The sequence below is a fragment of the Colossoma macropomum genome, unplaced genomic scaffold (genome assembly GCF_904425465.1).
Source record: "Colossoma macropomum unplaced genomic scaffold, Colossoma_macropomum, whole genome shotgun sequence".
Taxonomy (NCBI): Eukaryota; Metazoa; Chordata; class Actinopteri; order Characiformes; family Serrasalmidae; genus Colossoma; species Colossoma macropomum.
Window position 1 is genome coordinate 41,022,286 of NW_023494793.1, and position 14,762 is coordinate 41,037,047.

At 39.6% G+C, this 14,762-nt stretch overlaps 1 protein-coding gene across 2 annotated transcripts in view; it reads left to right on the forward strand.

Moving 5' to 3' along the window:
* Positions 1–396: 396 nt before the first annotated feature.
* rgl1 (ral guanine nucleotide dissociation stimulator-like 1) overlaps positions 397–14,762 on the forward strand; it is a 66,008-nt gene continuing 51,642 nt past the window's right edge. Inside the window, exon 1 of one of the 2 annotated variants that reach the window (XM_036579561.1) lies at positions 397–937. In XM_036579561.1, coding sequence (XP_036435454.1) covers positions 773–937 — 165 coding nt within the window. In that variant the 5' untranslated portion in view covers positions 397–772. The remainder of the gene's footprint in view (positions 938–14,762) is intronic. The other variant, XM_036579562.1, reaches the window with a different exon arrangement.

The following is a 14,762-nucleotide window of genomic DNA, read 5'->3' on the forward strand; positions in this document are numbered from 1 at the left end:
AACAAAACACAGAGGAATAGAGGGGCTTCTGGGTAAAGCAGTGCTTATTAGTTTAAAACTTTAATCCTCTCTTTTCCCCTCCCCTCACATGAACGCCCTCAGCACCCCTTTTTCTCCTTTCCTGTTTCTCTCTCTGGCCCATTTCCTCTTTGTCTTGTACCCTCTCTCTTTTTATGTCTCACATTTTCTCCCCCTACTCTTCCTTCTCTCTCCCTCCTTCCCCTCCCTTCAATCTCTCTCTCTCTCTCTCTCTCTCTCTCTCTCTCTCTCTCTCTCTCTCTCTCTGTCTGTTTTCTTTCCCCTACTCTTCTCCCTTTCTCTTTTCTTACTGTGGTTCTCTCACTCTCATTAGTGCAGAGGCCGAGTTTACTCAATGCCCCGCCCCGTCCTTCAGAGAGGCGGGGTTAGAGAGACAATAGGCTTTAATCATTCACATGTCCAAGCTTCTCTCACATGCCAGAGGGAGAGAGAGAGGTAGAGAGAGAGAGTGTTTATTAGAGTTCACCAGTTCACCTCAGCTCACACTGATCCACAGCTCCAGGATATTCTGGAAAACTTTGGAAACTCCTGAAAACTCTGGAAAACTACAAAAAACTCTGGAAAACCAGACACACCAGACAAATTGGACTGTAACTGAGAATCTTTTCTTGCCCAGCATTCCAGAAAGACCAGCCTGGACCTTCACCCTCACCCTCAGCATCCTCTTCGTTGCAGTAGTCCAGGGATCCTGCTATTGTGAACAGGTCATGGTTGGAGAGATCAGGAGGTCAGGATGATTTCTCATTACCCGTTGGCCTCACTGCTGCCCTGGCCTCCTCTGCCCCTCTGCTTGGAGCTGGACCGTGATGGAGGAGGAGTGGCCCTGCAGAGATACCAGCCACGATCCCCGGAGAGCAGCACACGACACTGGGTCAGTCACTGCAAACAGCCTGCATGTGTACGTGTATATGTGTGTGTGTGTGATTGTTAGCTGTACTATGCTGGTTTGACTCTGGACTGTCTGACATGTGGAGCACAATTACTTTCAGTGTTAGGCTTAGAAATGTCATGCAAATGGATACTTACATCAGTAACTTTGGTATATATTTAATATATATGGGCATTTTTATCACATATACATGCTTACATATACATTATACTCATGCAAAATGTTATTACCTTTAGAGACTCTCGTGTATCATACAAACGAGATATATTATTACAAACATGAGACAATTTATTATTAAATATAGGTTTTTTAATTGTCGTTGTACAGGAAATTAAGCGAATGTTTATCATTTTTAATGGAAAGTCATTTAAAAGCATTTTAGCCCAAGTAATTGTGGACCATTTCTATGGACCCACTGAACAAGAAAAATGTAATACACATAAGCCATATTATTGCATACGTGTACTTACAGATATATAAAATTCATATGGGAGACAGCATTATTTCACATAGATACACACTTATAAATATATATATAGAACGCTATGTCCCATATATATATATACATATATATAGCGTTATTACATAATTCACATGGGACATATTTATGACTTCACATCTTGCACTGTTAGCATTGTTAGCTGTACTATGCTGGTCTGAGTATAGTCAGTTGGTCAGTCTATGATGTGCATGTGTAGGTTCCACCTGTTGTGGTGGACTGGTGTTTATGTGGTCAGTCAGTGTGTCTGTTGATCATTCAGTTGATCATTCAATGTCATTCAGTTCAATTTAGTGAGCACACTAGAGCTGCACAGGCTTCCTGCTTCATTACTAGAAGCTCAATGCACTGCACAGCTCAGTGTGTTCACAGATCGAACACACCTGACTCAACTCATCAGGTAATTATCACGCTTGAGTTAAGTTGCTGATAAACAGTCAAGCAGCCTTTTTGTACTTTTGACCATTCAAACTTAATTTGCCTTCGGTCTGTGACGGTACTCACCCTTAACCCTCTAACACAAGTGTGATATGATAGGTGTGCATTACAGCAAATCCATGCTTTTTTTATGTTTAATGTACTGTCAGTGCTTCTCACTACAGGTCCCGGTGTAACCTTGTTCTAACGCACCATATCTGACAAATGAACTTAAAAAACATAAAATGATAAGTTTATAGAGTTATAAAATATAGATAAACTGTCAACTGTGCAGTACAAGGTTACTTCAGAGCCTGGTGTTGAAAAACAACATTTTGCATTGTTGTTGTACAGACATAGGCAAAAATTGAGCATTCCTGGTCAAATGACATGTTTTTTGATTTTCTAATGAAAATAAGTTAGCATCTTCCACAGACAACACACTTACAGTTGATATAACACCAATAACATAATATATAAAATGTGCCATAACTTTTTTATTTTTATTTTTATATTATATTTTTTTCCCGATATATTAAATTTAGCAAATAAACAGTAACGGTGTATTAAAATGTGTGTTCTCTGTAGAGGATATGTTCACTTATTTACACTTAGAAAACCTACAAACGAGTAAGGGCATCTGAATTTTTTGCATACAGCTGTAAATACATTTATTCATGAAGCAAATTTCTTTTAAATGTTTCAAGAACTTTCTTCCTCCTTCATAAGCCAACATATTGTGGAGCTCACATTAAAACCTCCATTGTTTACACTACGAATCGGCAATGTGCAGCTCTTTGACTGCCCTGTTGCAGCTCCACAGCAGTAAAAATAAAATAAAGCTCTGCTGATCGTTCAACACAGTATAACAATAAATGGTCTTAAACTCTGGAGTTAATGTAGAACTGCTAATTCACCCTTTAACCCTGAAGGTTGGTGTGCAGACTGCTGGTCACCATAGCAACACAGACAACAAGCTCGCCTAGCTAGTAGCTAACGAAAAGACAAAGAGAAAGCTTTAAGATGAACGTTGATAATTTGGAGACGAATGGACTTATTTGTGTTTATAATCACTCCAGCTGGTTTCCTGATACGTTTAATCTGCAGCGAGAAACTGTCAAACACTAAAAAGTCATGAGGCTGAAGTCGCTTCTCGATGAAAAAATTGTTCCTGTTCCACCTTAGATGGTGCAGCAGTTACATTGTGGCTCCTCAGGCACTGTTTAAGGTGGAACGGAAAAATTCAAACAAGAAGCTGGCGAATGAGAAGCGACTTCAACCTCGTAAAAAGTCAAATGTTGAGAGACAGTAGAAACTGTTCTACTTTTGAAAAAGTTTCCTGCTGGAGATGTGAGAAAGGTGGCTGTAGCTGAGCTACAGCTTAAAGCAGAGCTGTGTCTGTGTTTTTGTTTATATTATATTTTTTATCCTGTATTAGTACATCAGCACATACTGAGACATATTTACAGCCAAGATGGTAAAATGGACATAAAATGTTGTGGCTCCCAAAGTGGTTTGATTTCTGTTGAAAGCACAAAATGGCTTTTCTTAACATTTGGGTTGCCGCCCCCTGGTTTACACCATCTGATAATGCCAGCTGCCGTTTACACTGTGTGAACATTAATAAATGGGCTAATAGAAATGGTCTGTAATTACTTGCAGTAAAGTCATTTTTGTTGCTTCTCCTACAAAGTTACCATGCCATTATGACAGAGACAATGTGTTTGACTGCAGTGCTTATGAACAGTGCTGGAGGTTTTCCGTGGTAGTCTGGGGAACCACTGCCTTCATGTTCTTGTCATTTCTCTATTCCTGACATACTCATTCATGGCTTCATAATTAGTCAAGGAGTAATTAGCCTGTGACAGTCAGGGTTGGCTCAGGAAAACACAAGTGGGGTCCTGGGATTAGAACTGGGAACATGGAAATCAGAATTCTTCAGAATTGTTCACAGTGGTGGTGATAGGAACCAGATGTCGGAAGAGTCCAGTGCTTCTAAAGATACATCACAGAATTCTAACACAAATGGTTATAAATATGCTGCCTGGTGTCTGAGGTATGGAGCCCATGCCTTACTGAGTTGTGGCCACAACTTAATTATCTCATTCCCACGCCTTACTATTTTGTGGCCACGCATTAGGATCTCATTCCCACACGTTAATAATGCTTGGCCAAGCATTATTTGGTCACACTTTACTGTAGGGCTCTGTACATAAGGCTTCACGACACCTACATAAGCTTGTCATCATAACTGATATAACCCTACATAAATGTTAATTCTTATTCCAACAGGCATGATTCACTATAAATCTTACATTTGCCAATTTTGATCAAAGTAGCCTTTATGAGAGATGTTGCAATTAGCATTAATAGACATCTATGTAGAGTTATGTCAGTTGTCATGACAAGCTTAGGTAGGTGTCATGTAGCCTTATGAACTGTACCCTACAGTAAAGTGTCACCCATTATTTTTATTCATATGGGATGTCACCAACAGGGCTCCATACTGAGACATGGTTTTACAGTAGTTTTGAAATAAGATTTTGGCCTTAAAACATATTTTTAAAACAAGTAGTGCATTCTAAGGTAATAAAATAGTACAGAAAGAAAATTTTTGGGGGCTTTTTTGGATTTATATTTATTTTATATTATCAAAATGGCATTAAAAAAAACTCAGAAGACACTTGTAGGCTAACGGGTCATTTTGGATGATTAATAAATTGGCTATATTTGTGTTGTAGTCATTGTGACCCCTGGTTCCTATCACCACCACTCAGTCAGTATTTTCTCTACAATGAACCATTTCACACCAAACCACTCTGAATGACTTTATTCACATCTCAGCAGTTGAATTATGCAGAAATTTTGAATAGTTGGTGGAATTCCTCTTTAATATATAAAGGGATCAACACTATCTTCAATTTCATTTATTCAGTTTCAGAGCAAAGTGTCAACGTCACACTGTGGTCAATCGAAAAGATCACTGTGTCCCTTTTCCTAGTTTGTTAGTCAGACAAAAAGCCTGTGAGAAAATGCTGATTTGGAGAAGCAGATTTGAAAGTAGCTTAAGGATCAGGCCCGCTAAAGCAGCTGCTGTGCTTGCGTGTTTATGAGTGTCTGGTATGTTTGGCGCAAAGTACAAGCTGCTGGTGATACTGTTAGGTTAAAGATAATGAGGACAGTGGTTGGACAATAGGAAGGGTCAACTGAATGAGAAGGGTCTTGAGGCACAGCTGAGAACAGCGGCTCTGCTTGGCCAAACTGACTGATCTGAAGTGCTTTTTGTGCCTTTGAATTTTAATGAATGAGCGCAAATGCATGTAAAAACATCTCGAAACAGCACTGATACTACTGGCACTATAAGCTTGAAAATAAAGGTGCTATAAAGGGGTTCTGTGGAACAATGCCATGAAAAAGGTAGGTTCTAGCTGCATTATGTAAGATTTTCTTGTTCACATTGAAAAATGATGGTTCTTCAAGGGTTCTTTTGTAAAGAAAATGGTTTTCTATAGAATCATGAACACTCAAAGAACCCTTTGCATGATTTAAGGGTTCTTTTCATTGTAAAAGCGTTCTTCAGATTGATGGAGAACGTGCTGTGGATGGTTCTATGTAGAACCTTTTTGAAAAGGTTACTATATAGCACCAAAAAGGGTTTTGCTATTGTAACAAGCTTGATATCGTATATAGAACCGTCAAAACTCCAAAGACCTTTTGCATGATTAAAGTGTTCTTTGTATCCTAAAGCGTTCTTCAGATTGATGGAGAATGTGCTGTAGATGGTTCTGTGTAGAACCTTCTTGAAAAGGGTTCTATATAGCACGGAAAAGTGTTCTGCTGCTGTAACAAGCTTGACATTGTAAGCATCTGCTGGTCTGTTTGGCGCAACACAGCTGTAGTCAGACACATTTGTTTAAATTTAAATGAACATAAAGCACAAAAATGTGATTTCATTTCGAAATAACGCTGTTATGATGACGATGATGATGATGATGACTTGGGCAGGGGCCAGTAGAGCAGGAAAAAGCAGACCGTCAGCACTTCCTCAGCAGTTTTGAAGCACAGCTGACCCTCTGGCCGTTCTGTCCTGTTCCACATCTGCTCATTCAGGCCAATTCAGCATCCTGATTTTCAGTAAAACATGAAGCACTGGGTGAAAAGCTGTTCTGACAGCAGGTCATTTATTGCTTAGTTTAGTGTTGAAATATCTGTCTAGTTTGTCCTTTTGTCAGTCACTTATGGACACTGCGGTAGTGACTGCGTCTGTGTCCTAGTTTTAAAATAAAGACCATTCCGAAGAAACCTTTATGACATTTTTCAAAGCCCAAAGAAACTGTGCTGTACTTTCACACGATCACTAACACTTTTGTGACTATCGAGGCTTTTTAAACATTTATCACAAATGTCAGCACATATACATGCAGCAAAACTGCTACCCCTAACCCACTGTCAGATCATTTAGCATGATTCCATTGAGTGAGCTCTATCCTAGACTAATTCTATAGTCTAGACCAGTGGCATGACTGTTGGAGGTAAGCCTTTGGTTTTGGTCAAAAGTAAGAATAAAACCCACATCTACTAAAACACTCATTCATGTTAGCACCTCTATGGGATTTCCAACGTATGTTGGAATATATGGACATTAAGCTTTTAAAATACATTTCATATGATTCATTTGAAGCTCATAACAGACCTTAACATATTGCTGTTGTCGGAAGAAAACCTTCAAAATTATAATTTTACAGGAGAAGGAAAAAACCTACTTTACTTTTAATGTAAGTCAATGGAACCAGATGTTTTTCCAAGTCATTTTGAGGTGTTTTCTTTGGTCCATTCTTCATGAAATTTACATACAATGTTAAGAGCAACAGGCATTTTTAAATTCTATCAAAAACTGAAAGCGTGTTTCAACTGTTCTGTTTCCAGTGAAATAAGATCGTTACTACAAAACTTTTTTAATTTTTAAGTTTAATACAACAAGTATTCAAATACATTTGTAAATAACAACAAATTTAAACTTACAGACATTTATAGATATACAAAATATTAATGTATTTTAATATTAGTGCTTCATTTTTGTACTTACCTGATTTGAGTCATTCTTATAATTAACTTTGCTTTTATTTTTTGATATGTTCTTAACAAGAAATTTAAAATTACAGACTTTTTTAAATGTAAACTGTATGCTTTCAGACATTTAGGAAAAGATTCACTTTGTGTGATGTGTTTGGTGAACTGAATGATGTTGCTAGCTAACTTTATCTGGCTGATAACTACCGAGAGGCTGCTGTTATTGTTTTATAATAACATCACAAAGCATCTTGAGATCTTTTCAATGCCGTTCCTTGTAGAAACACCCAGTGACTAGACTAAGCTATGTTTAGCTGCAGAGTAAGCACTGCGAGCACGACGGGAGGGAAAGTTGTGGATGTAATAATGAGACGTGTTTATAAGGAGAGAGGGTCACTCTGTGTGTGTGTGTGTTTGTGTGTGTGTGTGTGTGTGTGTGTGTGATGTTAAGTGTCTGAAGGTTGATGTTTACACATTTTGGTTTTACATAAATAACCTAACCTTCACTTCACCGATGTTGAACAAGAAAACTGATGAGAAAGCAAGAGCGAGTGAAAGAGAGAGGGTGAAACAGAAGAAAGCGAGAAATTGAGAGACAGACAGAGACAGAAGAGACTGAGAGAAAAAGAGAGAGAGGAGAAAGAGTGTGACAGAGAAACAGAGAGAAAGCAGAGAAGGAGAGAGAGACAGAGGAAGAGAGAGAAGAGAGCAAAAGTGAGTGGAAAAGAGAAATTGAGAGAATTGTGAGAAAGAGAGAGAGAGAGAGAGAGAAGTGATAGAGTAGAAGAGAGAGAAATAGAAGAACAGTGTGACAGAGACACAAGACTGAGAGAGAGAGAAAGAGAGAGAGGAAAAAGAGTGCGACAGAGAAACGCAGAGGGAAAAACAGACAGGAGAGAGACAGGAAGAGAGAGAAGATAGCATGAGTGAGTGGAAGAGAGAGAAATGGAGAGAATTGCGAGAAAGAGAGTGAGGAAAGACTGAGTGGGAGAGAGGGAGAGAGAGAGAGAGAGGGAGAGAGAGAGAGAGAGAGAGGGAGAGAAATTCCTCCATCTCTTTTATCTGGTGCTGTTGCTCACACTTTTTCCTAACACGCTGGACCATTTCCGGCTATTGTCCCTCCAACTGTGAATGGACACATACCTCTCTTTATCTCTCTCTCTCTCTCTCTCTCTCTCTCTCACAGATTCCATGCACATATTTATCATTGCTCAGGCACACAGTCACAAATACCAGCACATGGAGCATCTATTTCACTGAGTTTATTACAGCTCAAACACATACAGACAGGCGGCTTTGACCGAATATAGTCCCTTCCTCAGGTATAGGGTCACTCAAAGCTAAGCTGGCCAGATTTCTGAAATCAAAACTAGGGACATTTCCAGTTCGGTGATCAATATATATGATTAAAACATCCAAAATGTTTATCTATGAAATTAAAAAGGTGGGACAGTTCCAGTTTCATGTATTTTGACCATGGTATTTGTTATACTGTAATAAACTATGGTAATAAACGATTTATATGCTTTGTATACCCACTTGCCAGATTTGTCACTCGTCACCTTTTAGAAATAAAGTCACTAATTAAAAAAGGACTCTAAAGTCACTTTAGAGGGATGAGGCAGGGGCACCTTTAACACTAAAAATTCAGTGGTTGTTTGAGCCCATAATTCATATTCATTTGACCTATTTTGGCAGTATAAAGAGATCTCTGGCTTCAGAACAAAACTGTGGATATCGCCAAATAATCAGACCCTAAACACACCTGTGGGCAGCTCCAGTTCTGGATAGACAGAGACGCTGCTATCAGCACGTCATATATGAATGACTGAAAAAGTGATACAGTTTTAAAAAATGATGCTCTATTTGTAGATTTCATTGTGGCTACATTCAAATAGACTGTATGCCTATACAAACCAGATCTACCTATCACCTAGTAGTGTGATTCAAGTCTGCTTTAATCCCTGGGTCACCGCGTGTCTTGAAAAGACGTTTGTGGTGATGTTGGGGACTCACTCGACACTTGTGAGCTTCTGGTCGAGTTTTACACAGCAGTCTTCTCTAAAACTTGGCGAGCGAGTGGTGGAAGTGGTTGGTAGATAGCAGCAGCAGCCAAAACAAGCACAATGCTTGCCTGTCTGCTCTGCTGCCAGGTCTTTCTGAGGACTTGTAGGTGTGTTTTTAATTCACATTTAAAACAGGGACCGAAAGCTAAAGGATTTGAGTCTAAAGTCCAAGTAAGTTAAAAGTCCAAAATGTGTTTTCCACCTGACTTCGAACCAATTCGATAGAAAATCCATAAACATTTCAAGCAAATTCTTTTGGTCAACAACCTTTGAAGGGTTTTCATTGTCTATATGCAGTGCTCATTTGTACAACAATAAGTGTTGTACTGTAGTAAACTGTGTAAAACTCTCAGCCCACTTTATGCATATTTCTCTATACATATAGGTAATTTTACCAACACTTGAAGGCTGTATATTTTGTGTTTTGCAACTTTCTCCCTGTCTTGTGGCTTTAAAACACTAAGCTCAATGTAATTGTACAGTATGGGGTTTGAACTGAATTGAGCTGAATTGATTTGGGGCGGCACGGTGGTGCAGTGTGTAGTGCTGTCGCCTCCCCGCAAGATGGGTGACCAGGGACCTTTCTGTGTGTAGCTTATATGTTCTTCCTGCGACTCCCACAGCCCAAAGATGTACAGTTAGGCTGATTGGACACACTAAATTGTCCCTAGGTGTGAATGTGTGTGATTGTATATGTAGGTGTGTCTGCCCTGTGATGGACTGGTGACCTGCCCAATGTGTTTCCTGCCTTTTGCCAATTGACTGCTGGGATAGGCACCTGTGACCCAAAAGGAGCCCATAGAGGCTTAGATAATGGCCCAGTCCCATTTCTTATTTTTACCCCTACCTCTTGTTTTCGAGTGTCATCTTGCCCCTTGGAACTGAGTTACAGGGTAGTGGTTGAAATCTTCCTCTTTGAAATGGGACCCTCAAATAAAAGAGCATCACTTCATTAACAGCTACTAGCACTGCTCTGTAGGTGACCCTGCCAGTCTGCAGTGACAGCAGAGGAGGGTAAAGTTCAGCTCCTCACTGCTGGGCTTTAGTTACATTTAGGGCATCATATGCATTTAAAGAGGGGGGGGACAATTATTTATTACCCACACTTAATTGTTTGGTGATATGACCTTCTTAACAGTTGGGTTGTTGCCTTAGGGTGTAGTGTTTAAAATAATGGCCATTTGGATGAAAACTTGATGTCTTTTTTTTAAAGCTGAAGGAGCCACTGCTGCACACAGACACTGACACCTTTGTTATTGCAAACCAAGGAGCAGGTATACAGATCACTTAGCATGAGGCTAGCTGATTAGCTACGTATATCTTAGGTGGAGTTTCAGTTTGGAGCTGACGGATTTTGCTGTCTAGACATGCCTAATGAATGTACATCATGTGCCATCAGATATGAATTGACATAAATTCACTTAATGTGATGCGTTTAGTGAACTGAGTAAGAATCTTGGTGCTAGCTAACATTATCTTGCTAATAACAAGCTGCGGAGGGGCAGCTGCTGTTCTATACAGAGTAATAATGCTGCAAAGCTTCCTGGGATCTTTCTAATTCTGTCTTTGTTGAAGGGTTCTTTCACCTGATTTTGGAACAACACTGTAAAATGACTACTGGACGCTTTCTGTAATGCTGTTTGGCTGCATGTATTGACCTAATTCACGTTGCTAAGTTTGTAAGGAGTGAACTGCAGTATCTGCCTTCTCCACCCACATCTTGACTTCTCCATAGCAGAGACACAGAGCTGGATCTGTTAGCCCATAAAACCTCAGTATAATGTCTCAGCGCTGGTTAATGGCCCTGTTTTCGTGGCCTGGACGACGACACCGGTGACCAAAGTCCAGCACACTTGAGGTGCAATAAACAGCAATACAGCCCACTGTATCTGTTACTGCAAGCTAGTTCTTCTTCATGTTCTCGGCCTGCTGACGAGTTAGGACCGGGAGCCTTGCTGTAATGTCCTGCTTGGGTCAATAAACTCTAATAAAGAGGCTGTAAATGGTGCAATCGTGCTTGGCAACCTCGAAACCTCAGAAATACAAAGGTTTTCAGAATCCAAGCAGGGAGGCCTTGGGGGTCCTTCCTGAGAGCTTCAGAGACTTTATTTCCTGTGCTCTGATGCCTTTTAAAACATATTTATTAATGCACAGATTTATCGCTGTGTATTTTGCACTTATGCATTGTTAACCTTATATCCAAAATAAGTCATTTATTACTTTTGCTGTTTGCCAGTGTTTATGTTAATCTGCCAGGCAGTAATTTTCCTTCTTTATTTACTGTAATGTTCAAATATTTTGTTGTGTGTGGTTTCATGCTGTGCATGCCAGCATCACAGATAAAAACAGTTTTATGCAAATTCGGTTGAATTCTGATTCTGATTCAAACACATTTTTATCATCATCATCATCATCATCATCATCACTTTTATTTATATAGCACCTTTCCCATGCTCAAGGACACTTTACAATCAAAGAGCATCAACACATTGAACAACAACACATTAAACAAAAGGACAATACAGGTAAACATTCAAGTATAAACGGAACCACGATGACACAGTGAAAACAAGACTTTAACAGAGATTTAAATGAAGACAGAGAGGTTGCATCCTGAATAGACTGTGGGAGAGTGTTCCATATCTTGGGAGCTACTACATTAAATGATCGACCACCCATAGAAGCCAATTTAAATCTAGGAACGTGAAGAAGGCCTGGATTTTGTGATCTCAAAGTACGGGATGGGACATCCAGATGAAGAAGCTCTGCCAAGTATTGAGGAGCCAGACTGTGCAGAGCTTTATATGTTATAAGGAGAACTTTTATGTGAAACAATAGTTTATTAATTACAAAATGTGCATAGGTTAACTTCGGTTGGACGTTATCCTGGGATAACACTTTATTTACATGACGCAATCATACTGTCCTACTGCACATGCGTTCCACTGGCCTGAAACCACTGGAGTGAAACTGCAGGTGTAAATCTGCAGTCAGACCCGTCTCTAATGACAAGCCTATTAACTAAGTTAAGCTAAACTGTATCTGGGTTAATGTATTATAATGTCTCATATGATGTCTAATGATAACTCTCAGAAAAATATTGAGATCAGTTAGCTTAGCAGCTGACATTGCGTAATAAATTGGTCAGATTAAACGGGACTGTGCAGCACTAACATCTATAATTGAAAGATTCTGTTTAAAGTCGTGTGCATTTCTTTGCTTAAAGACCCTGTGTAAAAGACAACATATCCTCCCTTAGCATCTAAGGCAGTGGTCACTAATAGGCACACTGCAGTCCGAGTCTGGACCCAGACACTGTCCTATGTGGACCTGGACCTATAACCAATAAACTATGGAGAATTATTTAATTTCGACGGGGTGGTCCTGTTTTAATCTGCGTAACTTTTCTAATCTTTATGGTAGCTTTAGCGACCTGGGAAACTCGCAGACCAATGGCATGCATTGTAAATGTCACATGTGACGCTACTCAGCCAATCAGATCTGTGCATTATGATGAGCACTGAGACTTGAGTGAGTGATGCGCACACAGAGGAGGGACGAGGCGGGAAACAGCAGTCAGAGAAGAAAGTGAGTCAGAGGGAAGTTATTTCACATGACGTGATCTAAAAAGGGAAAACTGACAATAAATATTGTTGAAATATGACTGAACTGTACTTTATTTCATTTGATATTCAGTTGTCGACTACATAAGATGTTGATATAACTGCTAGGCTACTTCAGTAAACAGTATATGGCACTGAATCATAATGCAAGTTAGACATTATGATGTTCTGGACCTTTGCTTGAGGATATTTTCTCTAACTGGACCTTACTGAACTGTGATTAAAGACCCCTGATCTAAGGTTTCTCCAGCTAGCTTTAGGGCTAGCTAATCTGTTTTGTAGGTGAGATTTGTTGTCTGTTTGCTCATTCAGAAAGCAGCTTTCATGTAAAATAAGCAAACTATGAGGAACGTTGGATGTGCTGTTGGCCCCAAACTGATTTTTTTGGTCCAGGCCACTTGATACTGGCCTGAAATGGTTTGGAAATGAGACACACAAATGAGACACACTGGAGGAGTAAAGGCGCAATACAATGACTGAGAGTAAACCCTCTGGGTTAGAGGGCATTACAGGTCACTACCGTTTCCACGTTAGCGGCAGGCCGCGAGCGCGTGCTCCAACCTTACTCTTAATTTAGGAGTTGCGGATGAAGCATTTTCCACATCTGTAGCCCTTCCTGTTTTTTTTTTTTCTATGGCCAGAAAAGGAAGCGCACATTTGTTGAAAGTGACGCCACTTGCTCTCGCTGGTGAGCCTTGTTCTGTCTTTTTTTTTTTAGACTCACTGTTTTAATGTTTTGATGAGTCATTCAAATGTTTTAGAAATGAGACCTGACTGATAGAAATCTGTTCTTGGTAGCAGGAGATGAACCACAAAAAGGAGAGCTTGAGGCAAACATGGTTTTGAGTCAGGAGTCTTCTGTATGAAAGATGTGCATAGAATAGTCTTACTTGATAAAAATACAGATACAGCAAAAATAACCAGTACAGTGGGCCTTTAGTGTTGGACTGTTTTAGTTCAGGAAAACAATTGATGTCCTTGACAGTTCCATGTTTTGAGTTTGGGGCGAGGCCTTAATAGAAGTGTAATAAATGACAGACAGATGCTATATAAACATCACATAGTTAACAATAGGCTTAAATGAACAACATTAATAACATCCTGCTCTGTACAGTGGGCTTTTCTGTTACAGCAGCCCACCTGGACTGCACAGTTTTAGTCCTCCCCTGCTCTAACGCTATTGATTACATTTCTTGAATCAAGTGTGCTAGAGCAGAAAATATCATACTATCGTAATATCGTACCGTGTGCTCTTTTTAAGTTTAAAGTGATAGTTTGGGATGAGGCTAATTGGTGGGCATAAACTTCCATTACTTGGTCACAACTCTAGCCTTGTAGCTCCAGTGCAAAATTAAAGTAGAAAACTTCAGACACCAAATTTGTGTTGGCCAAACCTTTTTTGGGGGGGTATTTTTCACTGATGGAACGTAGACAGAGAACTTGTAGAGAGGAGAATTACCACTCTGCAATGTCATCTGGCTTTGTCTAACACTAGAGGGCGCTCCCGAGCGAGTCTAAAATGAATGGGTTGATATGGAGCCTTTGAACAAAAACATAGTTTATAAATGCTTAAACATTTTTAATGTAAAAGAATGCATTTATATCCTGGACAGTGAATAGCATGAAACACTTTACCATACTGTTTTATTTTTTAAGAGCTTTTAAACTCGAGTTATAGGAGTTTAAAATGGCGCTTCATGTACCTTCATGACGTCAGTGAGTGCGAACAGCCAATGAGCTGCTCTGCTCGCTAACTCACTAGCAGTAATGTTAACGTTCTGCTGCCCAAAACCCGTTTGCTGCAGAAAAAAGGAGATTTATAGGTGAGTTTTCTTTGCATTTTTAGTGAAATACATCCTTCTAAATTCTAAAATTAAAGGATAAAATTAAATAAAGTCCTGTTTTTGATGTAACGAGGGAAATAGGAAGTGGCCAGGCGCCTCATAAACCGGCTCTGACGTAGACTTATTATGGTGGGAGCGAACTATAAGCAGATTAATTAGGAGGACGATGGTGCGCTCGACAGCACTGTCTGCCAGACAACAAGGCTGTTGTTAGCCCATAGATGTAACCTAAGTTAGCTTGGCTGAAAAATCCCCACAAAATACTCCAAGTAAGCATGCAGATGTGTGTCATGTGTGCAAACAACACAATAAAAA